Consider the following 23,652-nt stretch of genomic DNA (forward strand, 5'->3'; position numbering starts at 1 on the left):
CTGCCATGCTCCCACCTTGATGATAATGGACTGAACCTCTGAACCTGTAAGCCAGCCCCAATTAAATGTTTTTTATAAGACTTTCCTTGGTCATGGTGTCTGTTCACAGCAGTAAAACCCTAACTAAGACACCCTCCTTCTTCCTACTAGAGCAGCAGTTCTCAACCTGTGTGTTGAGACTCCCCTTTCGGGGTCAAAGGGCCCTTTCACAGGGATCCCCTAAGACCGTCAGAAAACACAGATATTTACATTATGATAACAGCAAACTTACAGTTATGAACTAGTAATGAAAATAATTTTATGGTTGGGATCACCACAACCTGAGGGACTGTATTAAAGGATCACCACATTAGGAAGGTTGAGACGACGTGTACTGCCCTAGAGGAAGTGCGAGGCCCAGCAGGCACTGATGGCACATAGGACCCAAGGCCAAACCCAGACTGCTGCCTACTGGGGCTGTCTGGCCAGTGCTTTTAGGTATGGGGCTGTTTACTTGGAGGGTGGGGTGAGTTGAGACTCTTATTTCTGGTCTGCATTAGGTAGGTTGTCCACCCGCTTGGGGCTGTGATGACCTGCCACCCACCCTCCCTTGTTCCTGCTGTCACAGGTCCCTGGAGGACTGCCTGTCCCCTGTCCCCCAATCAGCAGGGAGAACTGTATCAGGTGGTGTGACCCTGGACCCTGTGTCAATACCCTGTTTGGGCTGCCCCTGAGCTCAGTCCTGGGGCTGCTATATCAGGGCTCCTGCCTCCACCTCTGACATAGAGGGAAGTGAATAAAATTAGCTGCAAGGGAAGGGTAAGCTCGGAGGCCCCAGGAGGTGAATGTCACTAGCCCTGAATGGGAGGGTCCTTGTCTGGGGACAGCAGGCAAGAGGAGCTTATCCCAGAGGGAAGGGTGTCATAGCACTTTCTAGGGGAAGTAGGGAAGGGTGCCACCCATGTGGCCAGAGTGGCATCTTTTTTTCTGGCAAGGCCCAAGCTCTGCCTTCCTCTCAGCTCTCTGTCCATCCTGGGGTGCCTGGCCCTTCCTCCTGTGGTACCCCAGCTTCAGTGTTGGCTGATCCACGTGTCCTTGTTACTTCCACACCAGCCATGCCATCAGAAAGTGGGCCAGGACCACAGCGGGTGGTGATGTGGTGGCAGCACAGCTCTGGTGGGCACAGAAGGACCAGTGAGGTCCAGAGCCTCCCCTATCACCTCAGCCAGCCATATGCTAACACATGGCAGTCTGGCTTGTCACCCGTTATCACCTTCAGCCTAATGGCTCCTATGAAGTGCTAGAGAGTTGCTTCTCATGCTGGTCATAGCTGTATACAAAGTGACAGTTCCCCTGGGCTGTGAGGGGTGTCTGGAGAGGCTCTGGAGGTGCCACAGTTGATGGGAATGGAGTGGGCCTCCTGCCATTTCCTTTGGTTGCCCATTGGGTGTAAAACTTCCGAGGCTGTGCAAGTCACACAATAGCAGACGGAAAGGAGGCCTCGGCTAGATCGAGGCAAGGAGGATGCAGGCTCTCCTCCTTGTCTATCCGGCCACACGTAATACAGGGTTTCTCAATCTTGGGTCTCAGCTGGGGTTTGTTTGTATATTTGGGGAAAGACATGGGCCGGATGGTAAGCCACCAGCTGGGTAGACACTGGTGCTAGTTGTTGATGGAGAATGCGGTTCGTTCCTGCCCTGGGAACTGAGTCTGCCTGAATGCTGCCATCCCAGTTTCTCTTTTCCATGGTGACGTTGTCTAGTCCGTTTCCCTGTGTTGTACCTCCCTGCCTAATATCTCATGCTCTCTGCAACCTCTATCTCTGTGATCTCTGGGAGTCCATTATGGCATTTGCTTCCTCAACCCTAATCCCGTGCAACAATGAGGCATGGAAGGAGCCTAGACGTGCTTTGCAGGTAAACATGTGACCGGGAGCTTGGGACACAGAGTGATCAGTGGCTTCCTGGAGCACAAGGTTCTGGCCTTGGGGGTGTCCGAGGCTTCTGAGGAAGAGAGCAGGGTTCCTGGAGGTGTGAATCCTGTACCCTATCATTTCTTCCCCTGAAGGGCAGTGAGTTTGGTAGACTACAGGAGCCATGGAAGATGTGTGAGCTGTGGCAGGTGGGAGACATCAATCTGCAGTTTGAGCCAAACCTTGAGGCCAGTCCTGGTGGTTTGCTGGGTGGCTTGACAGATGGACTGGTGTCCAATCCTGGTGCTAATCTGTGCTGGAATGTGAGACGTAACGCTGCCCTTCCACACGGACACACGTGTCTGTTACCCACTTAACACTTTCCAGGGTGTGAAGGGGTCCCTGATGAAGTGGGATCCCTTTATCAGAAGGGTCAGACATTGTGGATGCTGTCCTTTGAAAAGGCAGCCGGGTCTCCAGTCAGAGTCCTACATCTTCTGCAGGTTTGGATGTTGGGTGAGAGGAGCCAGACGGCAAGGGTGAGAAATCCTGAGACATGGGCTTGAGCAAAGGGTGAGTTTGAGGGTGTATGGCCTTGGGGGACATCCAGACCCCAGTGGTCCTCTACTTACAGAATCCAGGAGAGGAGGCAGTACTGAGCTCTGGGTGTGAGTGCAGCTTGGAGTGTGCTTGTTTCTGGTGACTGTAAGGGAGTTGAATTTCTGCCTTCATCCTGATGTATGGAGGAAACCCAGGCACAGAGTTCTCGCTCCGCTGGAGGAGGGCTGTCTCTCATGACGGGAACAGGAAAAAAAAGATCCAGGAGCCATGGCTGTGGTGTGGTGTGGGAGGCATTGGTGGGAAGATGTGAAGAGAGGAAGATAGGATGAGCTGGCCAGGGTGCCTCATCCTTGAGCAGACAGCCCAGTGAGAGACAGCATTGGCAAAGCACCGCTCAACTCTGTATGCAGTAACCCAGGAAACGGAGGTACCCTGAGTCAGGAGTGATGCCTGCCTACAGCATCTCCGGCAGCTCAGCTGTTCTCTCCCATCTTCTCAGTCTCCATCCCGCTCAGCCCTGTGACTGGCACCAGGAGGTGCTCAGCATGCCTGTCACACTGAGTGAGTGAGTGAGTGAGTGAGTGAGTGAGTGAGTGAGTGAGTGAGTGAATGAATGAATGAATGAATGAACACTTAGATTCCCTTCCTTTTGGGAAGGAATCCTAAGGTCGAGGTTAGTGTAGGAGGTCACAGGCTGTAGAAGGCAGGAGACATGTGAGCCAGGACTGAGCTCTTGGGAGGTGAAGTACAGCGTAAGAGGAGGAAAGGGGTGTCCTGTCAGCCATGACTGAGGCAACTTGTGGAGACAGGTCTACCCGATGCCCTTCGAAAGCATGGAGCTGGGGCTGGAGAGATGGCTCAAGGTTAAGAGCACTGGCTGCTCTTCCAGAGGTCCTGAGTTCAATTCCCAGCAACCACTTGGTGGTTCACAAACATCTATAGTGAGATCAGGTCCCCTTTTCTGGTGTGCAGACATACATGAAGGGAGAATACTGTGTGTGTGTGTATCTTTTAAAAAAGACCACACATGTAGCTCATAGTGGACCTTCAGGGGTCAGAGGTCCCAAGTTTAGAAACCTGGTGGACTTCATGCACAACTACTTGGGCCCACTCTGTGCTGCCAGTCGGCAGAAGTGACAGTTACAGCCTTTGATCTGCAGTGGTGTAGGCTAATGCCAGGCATGAGGGTGCCCTCAGAGAGCGGGAGCCTGGGTCAGCAGATCATCACTGTGCTCCACAGGGCACTGTTCAGGCTGAGCTTCGGTGGGGACAGCAGGAGCCTGCCTTCTGGAAACCCAGGTCTGTTTCCAGGTCACAGCCCATGGCATGCAGGGTGCTGGTACCACCTTGGAAGGTGGCTTCCCTCTCTAGCAGTGTGTCCTTTTATAGAGGTGGCCTTTGGCTTATCCCTGGCTAGCGCTGATCCCAGGTGGCACAGGGCATCAGGGCAGATGGTCAATGCAGGTACCAGGAGTATGTCTGCCTACATCCTGGGTCACCTTCTCCAGGAACCCTTCCCTGCCCACCCTGCCACCTGGGGCTCTCCTGTGGTCCCTATCCTGTGCATAGTTTCAGATGGCCCTTGAGGGACCAAGATGGGGAAGCCCCTTAAAGCAAGAGGCAAAGGGGTAGCTGACATAGTGGCTCCTTCTTGGAAGGCATGGAGCTGCTCTTAGGGTGGCCTGGTTGTCCCCTCCTATGAAGTTCTCCCAGACCTCGAGGGCTGAGGTCTCGTGATAGGTTCTGAATGGCTCCCCAATCTGGACCTCTGCCTAGAACACCAGGTCATTTGTTCCTTCCATAAACAAGCGGGAGCTTCTTGGTGCCAGGCCTGGGTGGGAGGTGGGGTATGGGTGGGGCCCAGTGCTAGGTTCCCCCTCCCTTTAGGGATGCCTTCCCTGAGCTGGGCACATAGCCAAGGGGGTTGGGAAGAGCCTGGGGTTAAGGAGCCTGTTTTGTGAGGGGTTGCACCCTTGGAACTGTGCGGCACAGGGGTGTAAGAGCTTTGGATGACTTCCTAGGGACTGGTGTGGGTGGAGCCTGCTAGGGTCTCCCCTTCTGGCCCCAGAGATGGGTTACTCTGGGAGGGCTCCAAGAAGGCTCTGGATGTGTTATATATAGACTTCTCCGAAAGGCTTGGGGCCCTGCCAGCTGTAGCAGGTGCCCCCAGGATTAGCTAGAGGCCCCAGCATGCTGGTGTGTGTGTGTGTGTGTATGTGTGTGTGTGTGTGTGTGTGTGGTGTCACTTGGAGCCCCGGTTGCAGCCCTGGCTGGTGCAGCATCTCAGACATTGCTGGGCCTGTCACTAACAAACCCTTTTCTAGACAACTGGTGGGCCACCAGGGATGGTTTAATGTGCTTTCTCTTACCCACCTGGGATTGGGACCAGTAGGGTCTCTGGGGGCGGGCAAATCTCCAATCATGGTCCAGCTTCCTGGTTGGGTGACTTGGAGCATCTACTCAGTATGTTACGTTGCTGGAGGCTGGTGCCTTGTGGAGGGTTCAGGATCTGCTGTCAGGATGGGAACTAGTGGAACAGCTGAGACCATGGGTCTGGTCAGCAACAATGCCGTTAACCTGCCGGATTTATAAGGGTGGTATATTCTGGGGATCTTAAGTGGCTGCCTAGCTTTCTGGGGGTGAGCCAGGATGGGGCTGCAATGGTATGCTCCAGCCTGGACATTATCAGTCCTGCTTACCTGGGCCAGGGGAGAATGGGGGATAGTAGGCTCTGCTGTGCAAGGCTGGCTAATGAGACTTCTCTCTGGGAATATTAGGGGCATGCCCTCCCCTGGCTCAGGTCCAGCCTTTCAGGGACCATTCCTCTCCCCAGCACCAACTACTGATTGCAAGGCCAGGCCTCTATCTGGGAGCCGGGCTTGGGCCAGGGTTCCCAGCAAGGCACGGCCTCTGGGGATTCTGTGAGCCGGAACTCAAGCCCTGCTCCAGAAGGCTCCCAGGGCGGTGCAGCCACTGGGGCAGGTGCGGACTGACATCTGTCTCCATTCTTGGGCGGGAGGGCACAGGGTTCCTGCCTGGGATGCCCCAGGACAGAACCAGGACTCCGTCTGGTCAGTGGAGCCCAGGAGAAGATCCTGCTCAGGGGATGCCCTGGAAGGCTTCAGGAGAGCTGGGTGGGTGTCAGTTCCCTTGGAGATGAGCCTGTGTAGAGTCGGCTCCCATTTCTTGTGTGTGCGAGTGTGCGTAGGTTCAGTGCTTCAGGTTCTTCAGCTGTAGTCTGGGAGTGGTGGCTCTTAAGGTGAAGTGTGGGCTAGTGCGGCTGAGCACACAGTAGCTGTTAAGTGTGTGCATATGAAGCTGGAGAGCTGGAAGGATTCCTCCTGGCTTGTGGCCCCTCTGCAGAGGGAGGTCTCCTACCCAGCAGGATGCAGAGGGGATGGCAGGCGGGTCCGCGGTGGTCCTCTCCCTTCCTCCTTCCTCTTCCTCTGCTGGCCGCGCCTTTGTTTGCGTGCTATCTTTAGGCAGCAGGTGCGGGAGCTGCTGTGAGTCGGGTCGCCCGCCGGTCACCGCCCCCCCACGTGACGCCGGGCGCTATAAATAGCTAGGCCGCGGGCGGCGGGCATCCGCCCGGAGCCGGCGCCGCTGCGGAGGGCGCGCGCGGGTCCCGGCCCGGCCGGCCGGCGCATGGAGGCGGCCGCACGCCTGCGGGCGCGGGTGAGCCGGGCTGCGGGCGGCGGGGACCCGGCCTCGAGGACGCTCCCTAACCCTAACCCTACTGGGATGGGCCCTGCACGGGATGGCGGCTCCCTGGCGGGCTGGGTGGGAAGTCCCGCTGAGGTCGGGGAGCTGTGTGCCCTCCCCACGCCCCACTATGGGTCCTTGGGGTCCCCAGCCCATCCACGGAGCAGTCTTGCCTGTCTTGACAGCACAGACCCCTGAACTGTGACCCCTGACTCCTAAGTGTCACACAGGGTCCCATTTAGGTCCCTTCTGAAGCTAGATGCACTCCTACCCCATCACTCGAGGGTGTGGCTTCTGATTACCTCTGTGTCTTTTTTCCCCCTGGGGTTCAAGTGTTTCCGATTACTAGACTCGATGTTGAGAAAACCTGGGTGTCTGGACGGCCGGGGCTGGCCAGGGTCCAGAGATGGTCCTTCCACGCCCCTCTGTCCCATGTCCTCCTCTGGCAAACAGGGACAAAAATGGGTCTTGAAAAACATGCCGGTTCTGGGAGCAGCTGAGGGCTTAAGATACTGCTAGAGGAGGCTGGGCGGGGATAGAGAAGGGCCCAGGTCATAGTAGGGTCCTTAAGCACGAGGGGTGGGGAGGGTGTGGTGGCTTGACTGAGTGCCTGTTGAGGCAAGGTGAGCTCAGCTTCTGTTCACACCTAGAGCTGCTGGGATAGGGGTGTAGGTAGCCGGTGGGCCCACAAGCCTTGGGTCAGGCCTGTTAGAATGCAGTAGAGGCAGGACACCCCCGCCCCCTTGTTCTCCGGGCTTCTCAACCCCATAGAAGTGATGTGTCCAGCTGGGTGTGGTGGCAGATGCCTTTAGTTGTAGCACTCGGAAGGCCCAGCCAGGTGGATCTCTGTGAGTCTGAGGTCAGCCTGGTCTACAAAGTGCGGTCTAGGAGGCAAGACAGGGACAGAGAAACACTGTCTCCAGAGGGGGTGAGGGGAGTGATGTGTTGACAGAGGGGCTCCTTTTTTGGAGGACAGCCACCATGTGGTTGAGTCTGGGTAGACTCAGGCATGCTGTGGGCATGCCCCTCTTTGCCTACACTTAGGGGTGTGGCCCAGACTGCAGTGAACTGTGCATGTATTATAAGATGCAGTTCAGCCTGGTGCCACCTATACATCTGGACCCCTGGCTCCATCCCGTCAGGCCTGGGGGGAGCATGATAGGTGGTCCAGGCTTCCTTTTCTCAGATGTGGCTTCTGTTGCCCCTAGAATCTTACAACCCAGCCCCAACCCCTGCAAGTAGCTGGTAGGTGCGGTTAGCTCTACAGGAGCCTGCCAGTGTTCTCTGACTCCCTGGGGCCTTCTCTTCTTTTCTCCTGCACACACAAGGGCATTGCAGTGTGCACACATGGGATGTTCATCTCAGTAGGGCCCGGGTGTTTGTGTCATAGCATGAGAGAAGCCTCTCCTTGCTTACAGCGGGCTAGTCGTGGCTCCGCATGCACAGGGCGTTGAGAACCTGGCCTGCTCAAGCAGGCACAGGACTCCTTTCTGCCCTCCTCCAAGGTGCCCCTCTATCTTAGCCCTTTCAGAATGGTGGCAGGGACTAGCTGTGAGCCATGGCACTGACTTGGAGTGGAGTGCTGAGCTGTTCTCAGGTGTAGAAGGTAGCAAGGGAGGATTCTGCGCTATCCAGTACAGCCGAGCCTTGGACGGTGGGGCCTGTGCCCGAAGCTTGGGGCCAGAGACCAGGGTCTTATGCTGGGCTGAGGCTCCAAGAGCCTGGTTTGCTTGGTGGGCAGCTGGAGAAGGGAGAGCTGGGGCCAAGGCAGAGAGGTAAGAGGTACGGGCAGATCTCTTCCAGATGCGATCCAGGAGGGGCCTTCCTTCCAGAAAGATGAATGCTGGGTGGGGGATGGGCTGAGTCCAGGGGCTCAGGCTCTATTAACTACTGGATCATAGCCCAAGGGACTATGGTGCCCTCTTTTTCAACCTTCATCGTGTAGGTGGGAACCAGGTCCAGAGAGGACAGTGACATGCCCGAGGTCTCCCAGGCCGTCCTGGAGGTGGCAGGGAGTTAGCTGTTCTTTGGGGTCCTTGCAGAGGATAAGGTGGAGTCAACGGGTCGAGGTCGATGTCCTCCAGTAGTGCCCTTCCCCTGGGTCCTGTCAACAGTGTGACTCCCTTCCTGGCCACCTGTGCTGTCACCTCCTTGGCATGAGCCTGGCAGCTGGCCCCTTGGCCTGTGGTCTCTTGCAAGGCAGAACGTCTTGTTTACCTCTAGTGCCTGACAAGTCCCTGTAAGTTGTGGCTGTGGGTAGAGATTTCAGAAAGCCCGAGGGGCGGCAATTGAGGCCACTCAGCCCCTTGTCCCTCTGGCAGTACCCACTGTCCCTGAGACCTGCCCTTGCAGAACGATCCGAGCTTAATATTGTGCTGTGGCTAGCAGTCCCAAGAGAAGGACCACTGCCCTTATGGGCTGTGAGATGGGGGACCTGGCTTCTGCTGCTGTAGGTGTACTCTGCTTGTGGGGTTCACATGCTCCTGGGGTGAGCCCTGATACCCTCTTCACTCTATCTCGGTGGCTATATATGGCTCTCTTGTCACCACAGGGGCCTGGGGTAGCCCAGGCAGGAGCTGTCTGTCTGTTCTTCTGGGTTTCACATGGAGAATCTGAGGACCTCCCATTTCTTTCTCCCCTCCTATAGATTGTGCCTTCTGAAGACCAGGGTGGGATTGATGGAGAAGCCCCAGGAGGGCAGCTCTGACTACTGCCGTTCCCAACACCGTGGGTGCTGCCGCTGAGGAGGCCTGTGTACCTCTGGCCCTCACCATTGCCCTTGCCTCCCAATGGCCTCTGCTGCCAGGCCGGAGGCCAGCACTGCTGCCTGAGCCCGCTGCCCCTCTTCAGGACTTGCCGTTCCCTGATGGGGTAACGTGACAGACCGGATCAGAGGCTGCCTGCCCACCACGGCCCAGGGCCGCCAGAGTTTGGTTGAGTTCAAGTTCATTTTCCCTTTGGTCCTGACTGCTGGGGCCCAACTCTGACCAAAGGGGACACTCCTCCGTCCACCCATGCAGAGAGGGTGTCTCCAGCGACGGCCCCATAGAGGACACTGCTCTGCGGCCGGAGTCACCAACCCGAAGTTCTCTCTGCTTAGTTTTTTTCGTTGTTGTTATTTTTATTTTGACTCCTTGTAACTTCTCCACTCTGAGGGACAGGACTTTGGAGCTGCCCATCTTGCTGCGGGGTGGGGGAGGGGTGTGTTTGTTTCTTTTCTTTTTTAGAATTGGGTTTTTTTGGAATTATCCGCCACGAGGCAGCTTCCTCTCCCTCTCCCAAGTATTTGCACAATATTTGTGCGGGGTGTAGGGGCGAGGTTTTAAGAAGTCTTTTCTTTGTGGACAAGCACGGGGATCTCACTGGACTTGGTGTGGGGGGCTGGGGGACCCCCCGTGCAGCCCTTGCTGGCTAGTCCCCTCTGGGTCCCCGGAGGAGGCATGGCCCGCATGAACCGGCCTGCCCCTGTGGAGGTGAGCTACCGACACATGCGCTTCCTCATCACCCACAACCCCAGCAATGCTACCCTGAGCACGTTCATCGAGGTGAGTGGGCCTTCAGGGCCGGGTGGGTGTCCTGCACAGCTCAGGGTGCGATGGGTGCTCACGATCAGATGGCTTTCCTGGAGGGCTGTCAGCATCCGTGCTTAGGGGGAATGGACATTGTCTAGGCTGTGGTTGTCCAGACCCTGGGTGACCTTAGCCTCTGCAGAGACAGAGCAAATAAAGAGGCTGAGGAGGGAGGGGTTGACGGGGAAATGGCTCTGAGACAGGCAGATTGGAAGAAGGACTGAGAGAGCTACCCTGTGGCTAGGCCAGCCCACAAGCTTAGGTGTTAGGAAGCTTTAGGGAACAGAGAGTGACAGTCTGTGGAGGTGACGTGTGGAGAGTCCACAAATGTTTGTGGTCTGTGGCCACCCTCACTTCACCCCTAGATGTGACCAGGTAATTTTTTCTGAGCCTGGGTGGGGGAATATAGCTGGGGGGGGGTGCTGTCAGCATGGCCTCACTGGGGACCCTGGGCAGGGCTCCTTACTGCAGATCTGGAGCTGCTTGCAGAGGCTGCAGCTGGATGCTGAGCCATTGGTGGAATGGACTTTTGTGGCTTTACATTCTTAGTCCTTTTCTCTGTGGCACGAGCAAAGCCCCATGGGCTCATGGGTATCAAGACAGGGATGACCGCATAGAGGAAGACAATGGACACCCGAAGTCAGAGAACCTGGGCCCTGGACACATAGCTGGGTGCTATGCCAGAGAAGACTGCCGACTCTCAGTTGAGAACCTTTGTGACAGTAGAGGCTGACGAAGGGCTAGGAAAACAAAACAAGACAAAAACCAAAACAAACAAAAACAAACTACCACGAGTGACCAGGACAGGGGCTCGCTCGGTGTGTGACCAGAATGAGGGTTTCGCAATCAAAGTCAAGGCTCACTGTATCACCAGGGTCAGGGACCACATGACAAGCATGATTAGGGTTCAGGGTATGAGCAGAGTTGGGCCTGAGGCCTGAGCTGGCTTTCTCCTTGATGGACTCTGAGGCATCCCATGGTCTCTGAGGTGGACCCTCCCTCTTTTTTTTGGTTTTTGATTTTTTTGTTTTGTTTTTTTCTTGCACTCTCAAAATAGTTGGGTCTTGGCCTTGCTGTGTCTGTTGTTCCTATCACATGGCCAGCCAGACCATCATCCCTCACCACTCCCAAAATATCCACTGGGGGCAGGTAGGTGGGGGCCAGTCCTGCTTGTGGCTGTGGGTATAAATACTCCACATTGGCTGTGAGCTGAGTGAACTTTTCTCTGGAGGAACGGGGCTTCCCCCGTGGTATTTGAGCGGTGCCACCCAGCTGGCGCTGGGGTTCCAACTCCTGTGGTCTGCTTGCTGGACACTCGGAAGGGACTCTGTGGGACCCACCCATGAAGCTCAGGAAGGGGTCTATCTGAGGCCTGGGCTACCCTGCCGGGGACCTAGTGCTTTATCTGGAGACCCAGGCTTTGCAGTCAAGACCCTTTGTCCTAGGTGCTGCAGGGGTGAGAGGGACAGGAGGGGCTTGAATCACAGCGGCTGAGCTGTGTGTGGCACAGGTGGGACAGGGACAGGTGACCCCGAAGCACCACCAGGCTACCCTGTTAGTCGCTAAGCATCCAAGCCCACCTGTTGATTTATGAAATCTGCTTGTCTCAGAAAGCAGCTTGAGGGGACACAGCTCTGTTTAGGAATTCTAGAGGGTAGGTCTGTGGGGACTCAGCACAGGTAGAGGCCTGGGCTGGAGGCCGTCCTGGGTTCTGAACTGTCCCCCGACCCCCCATCTCTTTCTTTCTGCCCTAGGACCTGAAGAAGTACGGGGCTACTACCGTGGTGCGCGTGTGTGAAGTGACCTATGACAAGACCCCCCTGGAGAAGGATGGCATCACTGTTGTGGTGAGGGACATGTGGTTCTGGGCCCTGTGGCTGCCCTAAGCAAGGTCTGGGCAGTAGATTTGGGCCTCTCCTGCCACCCGATCCATCCTGAGCTCTCTATCTGTGCCTGTGCTGGTGTGGGGGACAGATGACTGTGAGAAAGTCATTAGCCCTGTACCCATCTTCCCTGACTAGCCCTGAGGTGAGGTGACACACCCTTGGTGCTATTGGCTATTCTAAGCCCTTGGCTTATCTGCGCTGGGGCCTGTGGGTCCTACCAGGTGCTCCAAGCCTATTGCAGCATGTAGCCCTGTAACCTCTGTGTGGTTCCTTTTTGGAGCAATTGAGGCTTGGAGTCAGACATTCTCTTAGACCCCAGCAAAGAGACAGGAAAGCTTGCCTGGGGAGTGCCATTCCCCTAATGGTGGTGATTTCTCTCACCTGCTGGGTGTATTTGGCACTGTGGGTTGAGGCTTGAGCCCTGATAGCCCTGGAGACCCTGACAGCCCATGGAGACCCTGTTGCACAGATGAGGTTGGGGCTCAGCCTGTGCCTGCCTGGCTCCCCTATGGCTCCCAGGGGGCCTCTCTTGAGCCTCTCATCGCCTGCCATGTGGGAGCCTGTCTCCTGGCAGCATTGCGTCCCTGGAGACCCTGTGCAGAGGCCGTGGGTAGGGATCCTAGCTGCTGTTTCCCTGGCTTCCTTACCCTGGGGGCTCGGCTAAGGGGAGGAGGAGCAACTTTATGGAGCTGGGCCTAGTGCGTGGAGGGTCAGAGGAGAGACAGCCACAGGGGCCACCTCTAGCCTGGCCTGTTACAGTTCCCTGGGACAAGGCCTATCTTCTCAATGCAGAACCTGGATGAGCCAGGCCTCTCGAGCAGCAGATCCTGGCTGACTGTGCAGAGGCCCTGGTGCCCAGTCCTCAGCACAGTAGTGACTCTAGTTTACTCCACTGTGAGGACACTGTGTCAAACGGGGCCCTATATCCACTGCCTGGCAGTTTGTAGAGGAAGAACTTGGGCTCTCTCAGGCCTGGGAGGAATCCTGCTGACCCCTTCCTGTGAGATCCTGTAGGCCACTCGGAGCTTCACGGGCCTCCCATAACGTGGTTGTTTAGGGGAATGTGAACATGAGATGAAGGTATATATCAGCATCTCTTAGTGCAAGGTTGCCCCAGCGGACCTCCTTCCTCTGTCACAAGAGGGACTTGGGTTAGACTCAGGACAGATGCTTAAACTGGTGGTGGCCTCCCAGAGCTGTGCTGTTTGGAGGCAGAGACCCCGAGAACTTTCTCTATCATTTAGCACCTGAGGACCCCATGTTGGTTCACCCATTGGTACCAATAGGTTCAAGATGGATTCCTTCTCCATCTTCCCCACACCATTTCCCAGCATACCCTGAGCTGGAGCCTTCTCCGTATGGGCTAGCCTCCACTACCCACCTGGAACTAAGGGACAGGGGAAGGGAAGCTAACATCCCTTAGGGCAGGTCCTCAGGCCTCTTCCTCTGCAGGACTGGCCCTTTGATGATGGGGCGCCCCCTCCTGGCAAAGTGGTAGAGGACTGGCTGAGCCTGCTGAAGGCCAAGTTCTACAATGACCCGGGCAGCTGCGTAGCTGTGCACTGTGTGGCGGGCCTGGGAAGGTGAGTGACAGGTGGGGCTCATGTTGCTGTCGGAGGCTCCGCTTGTGCCCCTGTGGTCTAACTTCATGGCTTTGTGCATTTGGATGTGGGCCACATCCGCTCTACCCAAGACACCCGGGGTCCCTGGGCAAGGTCTTTCTTTCACAGCCTGGCAGGGAGGGCTTCCTGCTCTGATCCAGTCACTGCACCTCATGCAGGAAAAGAGCTGCCGCAAAGACATCCTGGTCATCCAGGCTTGACTCCTGCTTGAGAGAGTCACAGCTGCCCACACTAGATGGAAGTGAGCCAGGCAGGAGAGCATTTGCTGACACCCCTATTGCAGGAGGCCTGTGGTGTGTGTGTGTGTGTGTGTGTGTGTACTCATTCAGTATGCTCATAGTTCTTTTTCTAGGTGCTTAGGCATAGAGAGGTTGTCTGCGTCCCCTCTGGTTGAATAGGAGGGATCAGACTAGAGCAGATAGTTGGGCTGTCTGGAGTCTGAACCCTCCAAGGGCAGCTGAGGGAATTGGGGGGGGGGTCCAGTCATGCCCTCCATGCCCTGTATCATTGTCAGGTGGTATGAGGCAGGGGATGAGAAGGGGTGCGGGGTCTCAGGTAGCCTCAGCTCTGCTTGTTCCTGCAGGGCCCCAGTGCTCGTGGCTCTTGCCCTCATCGAGAGTGGGATGAAGTACGAGGACGCCATCCAGTTCATCCGACAGTGAGTAGCCAGTGGGTGGGCGTGGCACTTAGCGAATCTGTGGCGGGTCTTAGGCTGTCCCCACGGCCTTTCCTCGCCCCTCACTTCTCACTTCGGTAGCCATTCCTGCAAAGTCCCCCCTCTCTCTATCCCTCCCTGGATGCCCTCAGGCTGGTACCTCCTCGTGGTATGGTGGCCTTCCTGGTAGACCCCCATCTTCCTGATCTTCTGGGCAAGGACAGTTCAGCTGATGCTGTACCCATTGCCTGTGGCATATGTGTGTGCGTGCGCGTGTGTGACATGTTCATGTGTAGGCACCTCTCTGCTGCCTGAAATAGGCACAGCCATCTCTTGTCTTCCTGGGGCAGGCCCGGTATGGCTGTAGTAGTATCGCCTACTAGCCTGCAGGTGTCCGTAGGGGAGCCTGGGCTATGCAGACTGGTATACACTCACAGTTCTCTTGTGCTGGATGGCTAGGGTGAGATGCACTCCCCAGCCTTCATGAAACCCAGGCTCCCCTGCTTTCTCCCAGAGTGCCAGCTTAGCCTACCTCCTGTGGGACTGTCCACTCAAGGCCACACAGATAAGGCACTCCTAGCCCTCCAGGGTCTGGAGCTACCCAGGGCAGGCAAGGTGTCCAGGCCAGGCTTTATGTCTCTCTGTCTGTCCTTGTCTGCAGGAAGCGCCGTGGGGCCATCAACAGCAAGCAGCTCACCTACCTGGAGAAGTACCGGCCTAAGCAGAGACTGAGGTTCAAAGACCCACACACGCACAAGACCAGATGCTGCGTCATGTAGCTCAGGCCCTGGCCCTGTACCTCATTACATCTGTGTCTAAGGAGTCCAACGGCTACGTGCGTCCCTGCTCTGTCCCCATCTGTACCCACGACTGTCTTTCTGAAGCTGTCCCTGGACCCTCTGCCAGTCCTGTCCAACCCCTGTCCCCCACCCCCCACTGCCCAGGCCTTCCCCCTGGCCTGTGTATTGTAGGTGGGAGTTTTTAAACCACTGGGCCCAATGCCTCAGCAGTGTGGCCCTCACCCTAACCTTTTTCCAGCACCTTTGTTACCAGGTGCTCTGGACTCTCAAGGCAATAAATCAGGAGCTGTGGATGTGTGTGAAGAGTCGTATAGAGCCGGGGAATGGGGTGTGGATCCCGGGAGGCCATGGTCTCCATCTCTTCTGTCCTATTGATGATGCTGCTGCTGCTGCTGCTGCGGTGGCGTGCCTCCATGGCGCCCTCTGGTGGCCATCCCGTGCTCTGCCTCCCTGACTTGTTCTACAAGTTCTTGACACAAAAATCAGCACTGAGCCACAGCTTGGACTGGTGACAGTCGGAGGTTGGAACATTAGGAGGTGAGACTGACCACCTCTGCAGGACAGAGTAGGGGTCACTTGGAACTTTCAGTGGCCTCCACCCCCGACCTTCATGCAACCAGAGGTGTGGGGTGCAGGTGGATCTGAGTGTGGATGGCCTTAGGTGACATGGGTCTGCCTAGGACCTCCTCATCCTGCTTATAAGTTCTGAGCAGTGGGCTGACTCTTCCCTTAGCTGAGGAAAGGGTATCATGAGGGACAGGGCTGGCTATATGTGTGTCTTAGTTAGGGTTTTATGAACAGACACCGGGACCAAGGCAACTCTTAAAAGGACAACATTTAGTTGGGGCTGCCTTACAGGTTCAGAGGTTCAGTCTGCCATCATCAAGGTGGGAGCATGGCAGCATTCAGGCAGGCATGGGGCAGCTGTAGCTGAGAGCTCTACACCTTCATCTGAAGGCTGCTAGTGGAAGACTGACTTCCAGGGAGCTAGAATGAGGGCCTTAAAGCCCATGCCCACAGTGACACACTTACTCCAACAAAGTCAGACCTCCAAATGGTGCCACTCCCCAGGCCAGTCATATTTAAACAGTGACAATATGTCAGTGTGGATGTGCTGGCTGTCTTACAGCACTGACATACTTAGGACGTGATCCTCAGGCCTTTGCAGACCCAGTCCCCTCTGTGCCCAGAACAGAGATCCAGGGCGCCTCTCACTGGTACCTGCTGCCTGCTTGGATCATTCCCTCTTCAAGTCCCACCTAGCTCTGGACTAGATCCCAGAAACCATCTGGGCCCACGTAGACTCCCAGCAATCCCTGTTCCTGCCTGTCCCAGTAGGGAGTGACAAGGTGCAGCCAAACTCAGTAATGGTGACCTTGTGTGGGCTGGAAACTCACTTACCCCGGTGGCATATTTGCACCGGGGTAAGTTTTTGTTTTTGTTTTTGTTTTAGTCTGCCAAGCTTTTTTTTTTTTAAGATTTATTTATTTATTTTATGTATGTGAGTACATTGTAGCTGTACAGATGGTTGTGAGCCTTCATGTGGTTGTTGGGAATTGAATTTAGGACCTCTGCTTGCTCTGGTCAACTCTGCTAATTCCGGTTAGCCAATCTCTCTCAGTCCTTGCTTGCTTCGGCCCAAAGATTTATTTATTATATATAAGTACACTGTTGCTGTCTTCAGACACACCAGAAGAGGGCGCCAGATCTCATTACCGGTGGTTGTGAGCCACCATGTGGTTGCTGAGATTTGAACTCAGGACTTTCGGAAGAGCCATCTCGCCAGCCCCAAGCTTTTTTTATTTTTATTTTTTAAATCCTTAAAATTTTAAAAACTTATTTATTTGATGTATGAGTGCTCTGCTGCAAGTAAATCCACATGCCAGAAGAGGGCATCACATCTCCTTATACGTGGTCTTGAGTCACCACGTGGTGGCTGAGAATTAAACTCAGGACCTCTAGAGGGGCAGCTACTGTTCCTAACCACTGAGCCATCTCACCAGCTCCTGCTGTCCAAGTTTTAAGCATAATGTCACTGTCCTGAGAAGCAATAGTCTAGGGGCTGGGAGAGAGATGGTGTTGGGGATGCAACCAACTGAGGGCATGCAGGGTCTACCTAGCAGAGACTTCGTAAGGCCCAGGGGATGTAGTGTGGAGGCTCTTGGGTGGCAGGCACAGAGCCCAGAGTAGGAAGGCTAGCTAGAGCGTCCCTTGGTAGATCTGGCCAGTCTAGTGAGTTCTGAAAATGACAGGCTGTGATGAGAGATTCTCTTAAGCTCTGGGCCTACAGGGCCTGTCTGCCATTTTTTTCTTTCTTCCATTTTTTTTTTTTTTTGGTTTTTCGAGACAGGGTTTCTCTGTATAGCATTGGCTGTCCTGGAACTTACTCTGTAGACCAGGCTGGCCTTGAACTCGGAAATCCACCTGCCTCTGCCTCCCAAGTGCTGGGATTAAAGGCGTGCGCCACCACGTCCCTGCTCTGTCTGCCATTTCTTAAATAGGGACTGAGGCTGAGGGGGAGGGTCTGCCTGAGAAGGGATGGGCAGGGGGCGGGGGAGGGGGCTCTCAGGGAGTTAGGTACCCTCTTCTGGACTCTTGGGCTTTTTCTGGGGCTGGCTGGTAGGTCCTGCTGGAGGAAGATGCTGCCCTGGATAGAGAGGCCTGCGGTGATGCTAGTCACTTCTACGGGCTCCACAGCCCATGTAGAGCTCTCACCTCTGGACTCTGGAAGACCCTCCTTTCAGGCCCCGCTCCTCCGCTCAGCGGTGGACATTATGGCCTGGGCTCCGGTCATGTGGAGTCGATCCCACCCCTGAGCTATCATCAGCAGAGTCTACCACAGAGCTTCCAGGTTGTCCCCGCCCAGCCTCTCCTTGTCTGTCACTGCCTGTGTCCTGGAGTCTTGCCAGCATCTTCTAAGGGCTTGGCTTGGGCACAGCAGAGGGCTCAAGGGTGGCAGGCAGGAAGCTGGCAGTTAGTACAGTTTTGTTTTTTGTTTTTCGTTTTGTTTTGAATCTAGATTTTTCTTTCAAGTGAAAAAAATGTTATACAGCCAAGCTCTCTGGACAGGGCTGTTCTGGGGGTCGGGGGAGGTAAAGGTAGGGAGAATGGCTCACAGTCACTTCTTGGATTTTGCTGACACCTTCCGAAAGAATGAGAGCTGTCTGGTGGTGTATTCCCAGATGCCGGGTTCTGGGTTCTTTCTGAGGTCTTTAAAAGCTTCAGGGGAGAAAGAACAAGTCAGAGGTGACCCTGGCTTGGGAGTAATCCTCCACCCCCAACTGTCCCCCAACTCTGGTTCCATCTGGGTAGGAGGCTCAGAGGGCTCTTTCTATCCATTGACCAGCATGGAGTGCCTTGGTCGGGTGGGGTCTGTTCAGGAGGTTTGGGTCCCTGTCTGTGCCACCATCTGAGATGGCCGTGCTCCAGGAAGCTGGGAGGGATGGAGACAGGCCCAAGGTGTGGGCCACTTACTGGAGGATAACAGCTGGATGTCCTTGTCATTTATCATCTGTGACACGGCCTGGGGTTGGTTGCAGGTGGTATACCCTGTGTAAGATGGAGGGAGAGTCATGGCTGTTGGGTGGGGCTGCTCAGACCCAGGCCCTCCTTCCCAGCCCCGTGGTGGGTGATGGGTGGTGGGTGGTCTGGGTGAAACGAGGGCTTCAAGCCTGGTCGGCCCATGCTGCCCACCTATAAAAAGAGCTGCCCAGGTCTTGATGTGGTGGTGACGGCTGTGCAGGCATTTGATGGCTTGTGATAGGTGGATGCTGAACTCCTCCTGGCTGCGGGTCATCTGGCCAGAGGAGAGCTCTCTTGTCACTGCCATTGGCCTCAGGGACTGTTGACCTATACCCTGCCAGCCTCACTTCCCTGGGAAGGGGATTCCATGGGGGGGTGCATCTATTTATCTCAGGCCCCCACTACTGACTCTGTACCCTGGTTCCTCACCAGGAAGGTCCAGAGGAAGTGGCGGGCACTGAGGCCGGTCTCCCAGGCTAGAGTGCAGAACAGGGTGTGCCGAGGCTGCCAACGGAGCAGCACAGCACAGCGGTAGAACGTGAACTTGGCCTGCTGCGGAGACAGCCATAGGAGGGGTCACCCACTACCCATGGGTGACTGAGCCCTGGGGTTTCCACTCCCCGAGACCACAGCTGCAGTAAGCAGCCCATCAGCCTGCTGTGCTGGTGTCTGGGAAGCTGCTCCCACCCGAGGGTCACAGTGCCCTGTGGAAGACAGGGAGATACCCAGCTCTGTCTGAGCTTGTTGGCTGCTGTTGTCCCCTCCCCCGATGTCAGGGACTCCAGAGAGTGGAGCACGGTAAGGCAGGCTGTATTCATGAATCAGCAGGCACACTGTTGGTCTGTGTCCCACCATGCTCTTCTGTAGTTGGTAGACCCACAGAGCTGGCTGGCTGAATACGGCAGTGTGTGTAGGAGGGGTTGGTGATCTGGGGAGCCCTGTGGGTAGCCCGACCTGGCTGCCCTGTCCCTTTGCCAAGACCAAAGGGCTTGCAGGTTGGCACTGACCATGACAACAGCTGGACACTGGTCCTTCAGGTGCAGGAGCAAAGGCACCATGCTCTGGCAAACTTGGGTCCGCATGCCACTCAGCTCCCTGTCTGCCACCGTCGCCACCAGATCCCCAAATAGTGACATAGCTGCTGCTCGAACTTTGTCCTGTTCCTATGGCGCAGGAACTTAGGTTCTAGTGTTTCCTAGCTTGGAGTCCTTTTATCTCCTCAGACTCCATCAGTCAGGTTCAGGGGCCCAGGGTAAGGTTGTTTCTCCTCCCTTGGACTCAGGCTTTCTCCCAGACAAGGCTTCAGGCCATCCTCACATGGAATTACCTTGTCCTCTGGTGCCCACTGTCACCCTGATCATGAAGGTAGCTGGGTGATTTATTCCCAGAGGGGTTGGACAAGTGTGACTTGGCACTCTTCAGCCATGAAGAGGGCTGAGCACCACCTGGTGGACCCTTGGCTAGATCTGGTGCACCTGTGGGCTCACAGCTTGGCAGCTGCCTTGGGTTCAGTGCCCAGGTACAGTGAGAAGGCAGAAGGGGTCCTGAGGCCCAAGGGAGGAGCGGGGAGGACCCAGGAAAGCATACCCAGCCACGCCTGGCTCTATTCTCACGTCATCAAAGAAGTAGCGGGTGTTGATAGCGATGCTGAGACTCTGTGCACCTGCACCCTGTGTGCCCAGGCGGTGCAGTACATCCGAGACCATGCCCATAATGCCTACCACCACTGCCTCATTTTTTTGGAAGAGGCCATTGAGGAAGGCTGGCAGTTGACCCTGGAGCAGGCTTTCCTATAGGGAAGGTAGTGGGCAGTGGGTGGAAGGCACAGGTCTGCCCCCTTCACCCGGCTTCACCTGGGGTACTTGACCTGAGCCTCTGCCCCTGTCTTGCCCTTGAGTCTGGGGTCTAGTCTGGTTGGGTGGGGTTGGTGAATAGATGGGTAGGTGGAAGGGTGGAGGGATGGATAGATGGATGACTCCATACATGGATAGGTGTATATATGTATGTATGTATGTATGTATGTATGTATGTATGTATGTGCATATGTATGTGTGTGTATGTATTTATGGAAAGGCAGGTGCTATGGAAGGCCAGGTGGGTGGGTTAACAGGTTAAGGAGTGAGTGCTACATTGCCTCCACCCCACCCCATTCTTAAGCACCCTCTGTGCTAGATGTAGTGCAAAGGGCTTTGTTGACCATGGTCACTCTAACGATTGGGACTGCCTTAACCTTGTGCACACATCTAAGTCTAGTGGTACTGGAGTGAAACTGGCTGATGGTCAAGGATATTTTGGGGCCTCATTAGAATTGTATTTCTGTGGTATCACCATGATCACATTTTCTCTGTGTATCTGTCTCTCCCTAGGGTAGATGAGTGGACATTTCTCTACTAGTGAGAACACTTGCGCCTATCTCAGTGTCTTCATCAGATGGAGTTCACTAACTAGTCCACAGGGTCCTGGCTTTAAGAGGGTGATGCTGCTGCTTGTGATGACTAATGGCAGTGGCTTGAGAGCTGACCATGGCCAGCATGACAATCATAGCCACCACTGGTCTCATGACCTGCCTATCACACCAAGCAGGCTCGATTTCCATCCCATTTCTCAGATGTGAATGTTGAGTGTTAAACAGGCCTTCTCACTAGAATCTGGGAAGGGGCTTATCCAGGGCCTCAGGTCTTGCTCATTATACAATGCCTGCAGTGAAGATGTGTCAGGAATTCTAGGCTCTGAACTGGAGGTGAGGTGGGGGATGCAGAATGAAGGAAGGGCAGGTCCCCCAAAGGCACTATTGCAGTCTTTCTTGCCCCAAGCTGTCCATATGGAGTATGGTTCGCTATGGTGAGAGCATAGGGCTCTTAGTTGGGAACAGAAAATTGAGGGATAAAAGACATGTGACTCTCAAGGGGAACTCTCTTTGTGCGGGGTGAAAGGTGCCATCTGCCTGGCTCCTCAGTGGGCCTCTGGAGTTGTGCAGGAGGGTCTGTCCTTCTCACGGTAAGGAGACATGTTCCTGGAAACAGGAGAGTCCTCTCCTAAAATACGTCCATTTCTGAAGATGAGGAAGCTGAGACTCAGAGTGGAAATGTCAGCGTACCAAGCGACAGAGCTAGGGTCCCAACCCACTCGGCCTTGTCCATCCCTTGATGCTTGTCCCTCTGGCTCTCACCTTCTCCGGGTGGAAGAGTATATTTCCAAGGCCCTGTAGGCTGGCCACACGGATCTCAGAGCTGGGGTCCTGGAGGCTTTGAGCCAGTACAGTCAGGGCAGCCTGTCTAGAAAGCACCTCCAACAGGGCAGGGCTATAGAGGAACTGGGGGCCCCAGAGAGCAAGGTGGCTCAGTCTTGGTCCCCTCTCTTGGTTAGCCCATGTCTTTGTTGGGGGCTCTGAGGCTTAGGCCTGTGCAGGACTTGGGGAAGGATGGTTGGCTAGTATCCCCTGGGTACCAGGGTTAAAAAGCATCTGAAACTTTTCAATGGTCAAGCCCTTCTAGGTATGGCTGGCGAAACTGGGGCCTAGAGAGGCTATTTAGCTAGCCTGGAGACGACTAACACCCTCGGTAGGCTCACGGAACATTTGAAAACAGGGCCCCAGGAGGAGCAGCTCACACGTCCTTCTGGAGCGAGAAGGAGGGGGAGGAGAGGGGGTGGAAGCATAAGACTCCTTATTTGTCTTAGACCCAGGTAGCTGGTCCCAGATATAGAAATGACCCCTCCTTCAAAGCTCTGCCTTTGCCAGAGCCTTCGGTGGTGAAGTGGCCACATTCCAGTTCTTGTTGAACCATAACTCTTGTGGCTCAAGGTTCTCAGGTGATAGTAGGTGGGGCCTGAGTTATATGTGAGCAGGATAATGCCACACCTGAATGTGGTCTGATGAGTCCATACCCAGGGCTCATTAACTCTGCTTTGGTCGTTGTAGGCAGGGAAGGGTGGAGAGACAGTCCCCCCCCCCCCAATCATACTCCCCCCTCCCGCTCTAGGCTGAGAGGTCTCAGAAGCCTCTGCAGACCTGGAAGGGGACCGTCTGGGAAGCTGTCCTCACAGGGTGAGTCAGGTGGGGATTGTCTGGGGTTGAGGCAGGTGGAGGGTGGGGGGCACATAGGCTGCGTGGGACCCTTGCCCCTTCCCTGTCTTACCTCAATGAGGAGCAGGATGGCTGTCTTCCTTTCTCGTTCCTGCTGGCTCTGCAGGTTGGGTAGCAAGTAGCCAAGGACTGCCTTGATCTGCGTGCAGTGGTTCTGCACCATGGCCCTGGGGACAGGGCCTGGTTTGTGGTTCCCGCCCATGAGTATATATCTTCTACCACTTCCCGGGCTGGCCAGGTTGGACATCCCAATATAATGGAGTAGGTATGTGTCTGTGAGCTCCTCTCCCATGTGCCAGGCCTGGGCTATGCATGGGGAAGGCAGAGGAGGAACAGCTAGAGCCCTTGTTCTTGAGGTCCTAAGACAGGGCAGATCTTGGGGAAAGAGTCTGCACTTGGTGTGTGGTGTGGGCCTCCTGTGTTCCAGAGTGTTGTAAGCACACACGTAAGTCCGAGGGATGCTGCCTTTAGGCTGCCCTCAGTGGCCTCAAATGATCCAGACAGCTCAATGGTATGGATGGCTGCGGTCCATATGCCCAGCCTCCCCTTCCCTTGCCCCACCAGTACCTGGCAAGGAGTCCCACGGCCTGCGGATAGGTGTGGATGGAGGTGAAGTATTCCCACGCGCTCTGCAGTTCCAGGTGAGCAAAGTCATGCCAGTGTCCTGTGGTGGACAGCAGGCTCTTCAGTGCCTCCAGTGATGTGCTGCAGCCAAGCAGAGAGGCCAGACTCTATTCAGAGCTGCATCAGCTGCCCACCCGAGCCGCCTGAGCCATCTCCTGCTCTGGGGATGGTTTGGTGGGGGAGGGGTTGGGCTCTTTCAGCTCTGGAGCCTGCCTCCTGCTAAGGCTCAGGGTGAGGAGGGCTGTGCTGGTCCCACAGCAGAGCACAGTTATCCCTAGGACCTGCTTATTAAAGAAAGCATTTAATTAAGGGGGGTCTTGTGATCTCAGAGAGTTAGTAGAGTCTGCGGCCGTCATGGTGGGGAGCATGGCAGCAGCCAGGCGGACATGGTGATGGAGCAGTAGCTGAGAGCTTGCATCTATGAGGCAGAGAGTGAAAGAAAGTGAGCTAACTGAGAAGAGCTTGAGTTTATGAAACCTCAAAGCCCAACCACAGTGACACACCTCCTCCAACAAGGCCACACCCCCTCCAACAAGGCCACACCTCCTCCAACAAGGCCACACCTCCTAAACAGTTCTACCAACAGGGGACCCAAGTTTTTAAAAATGTCTGCAAGCTATGGGCCATTCTCATGCAATCAGTCACAGTAGGAGACTAATCACGCTTTAGGAGTATAAGTGGGAATTCCAGATGCTTGCTGGGCCTGACCTTATAAGGAGAGGGGAAGTTTAACCTG

The 23,652-nt window shown here is 55.4% G+C and overlaps 2 protein-coding genes across 7 annotated transcripts in view; one reads left to right on the top strand and one right to left on the bottom strand.

Moving 5' to 3' along the window:
• Nucleotides 1-14,979, top strand: part of Ptp4a3 (protein tyrosine phosphatase 4A3) — a 33,936-nt gene extending 18,957 nt beyond the window's left edge. For 3 of the 5 annotated variants that reach the window (XM_021183306.2, XM_021183304.2, XM_021183305.2), the window contains exons 2-6: nucleotides 8,802-9,699; nucleotides 11,478-11,570; nucleotides 13,062-13,192; nucleotides 13,815-13,889; nucleotides 14,548-14,979. In XM_021183306.2, the coding sequence (XP_021038965.1) occupies nucleotides 9,595-9,699; nucleotides 11,478-11,570; nucleotides 13,062-13,192; nucleotides 13,815-13,889; nucleotides 14,548-14,665 (522 nt within the window). In that variant the 5' untranslated portion in view covers nucleotides 8,802-9,594 and the 3' untranslated portion in view covers nucleotides 14,666-14,979. Of the gene's footprint in view, nucleotides 1-5,687; nucleotides 6,128-8,801; nucleotides 9,700-11,477; nucleotides 11,571-13,061; nucleotides 13,193-13,814; nucleotides 13,890-14,547 lie in introns of those variants that run through there. The other 2 variants (XM_021183303.2, XM_021183307.2) reach the window with 2 other exon arrangements.
• A 2,735-nt stretch (nucleotides 14,980-17,714) lies between these two features.
• Nucleotides 17,715-23,652, bottom strand: part of Mroh5 (maestro heat like repeat family member 5) — a 70,517-nt gene continuing 64,579 nt past the window's right edge. Inside the window, exons 22-30 of one of the 2 annotated variants that reach the window (XM_021184293.2) lie at nucleotides 22,860-22,997; nucleotides 22,345-22,459; nucleotides 21,378-21,521; nucleotides 19,822-19,998; nucleotides 19,216-19,371; nucleotides 18,638-18,757; nucleotides 18,380-18,482; nucleotides 18,161-18,235; nucleotides 17,715-17,905 (exon numbers count right to left, since the gene is read on the bottom strand). In XM_021184293.2, coding sequence (XP_021039952.1) covers nucleotides 17,805-17,905; nucleotides 18,161-18,235; nucleotides 18,380-18,482; nucleotides 18,638-18,757; nucleotides 19,216-19,371; nucleotides 19,822-19,998; nucleotides 21,378-21,521; nucleotides 22,345-22,459; nucleotides 22,860-22,997 — 1,129 coding nt within the window. In that variant the 3' untranslated portion in view covers nucleotides 17,715-17,804. Of the gene's footprint in view, nucleotides 17,906-18,160; nucleotides 18,236-18,379; nucleotides 18,483-18,637; nucleotides 18,761-19,215; nucleotides 19,372-19,821; nucleotides 19,999-21,377; nucleotides 21,522-22,344; nucleotides 22,460-22,859; nucleotides 22,998-23,652 lie in introns of both variants that reach the window. The other variant, XM_021184292.2, reaches the window with a different exon arrangement.

The sequence above is a fragment of the Mus caroli genome, chromosome 15 (assembly GCF_900094665.2).
Source record: "Mus caroli chromosome 15, CAROLI_EIJ_v1.1, whole genome shotgun sequence".
NCBI lineage: Eukaryota > Metazoa > Chordata > Mammalia > Rodentia > Muridae > Mus > Mus caroli.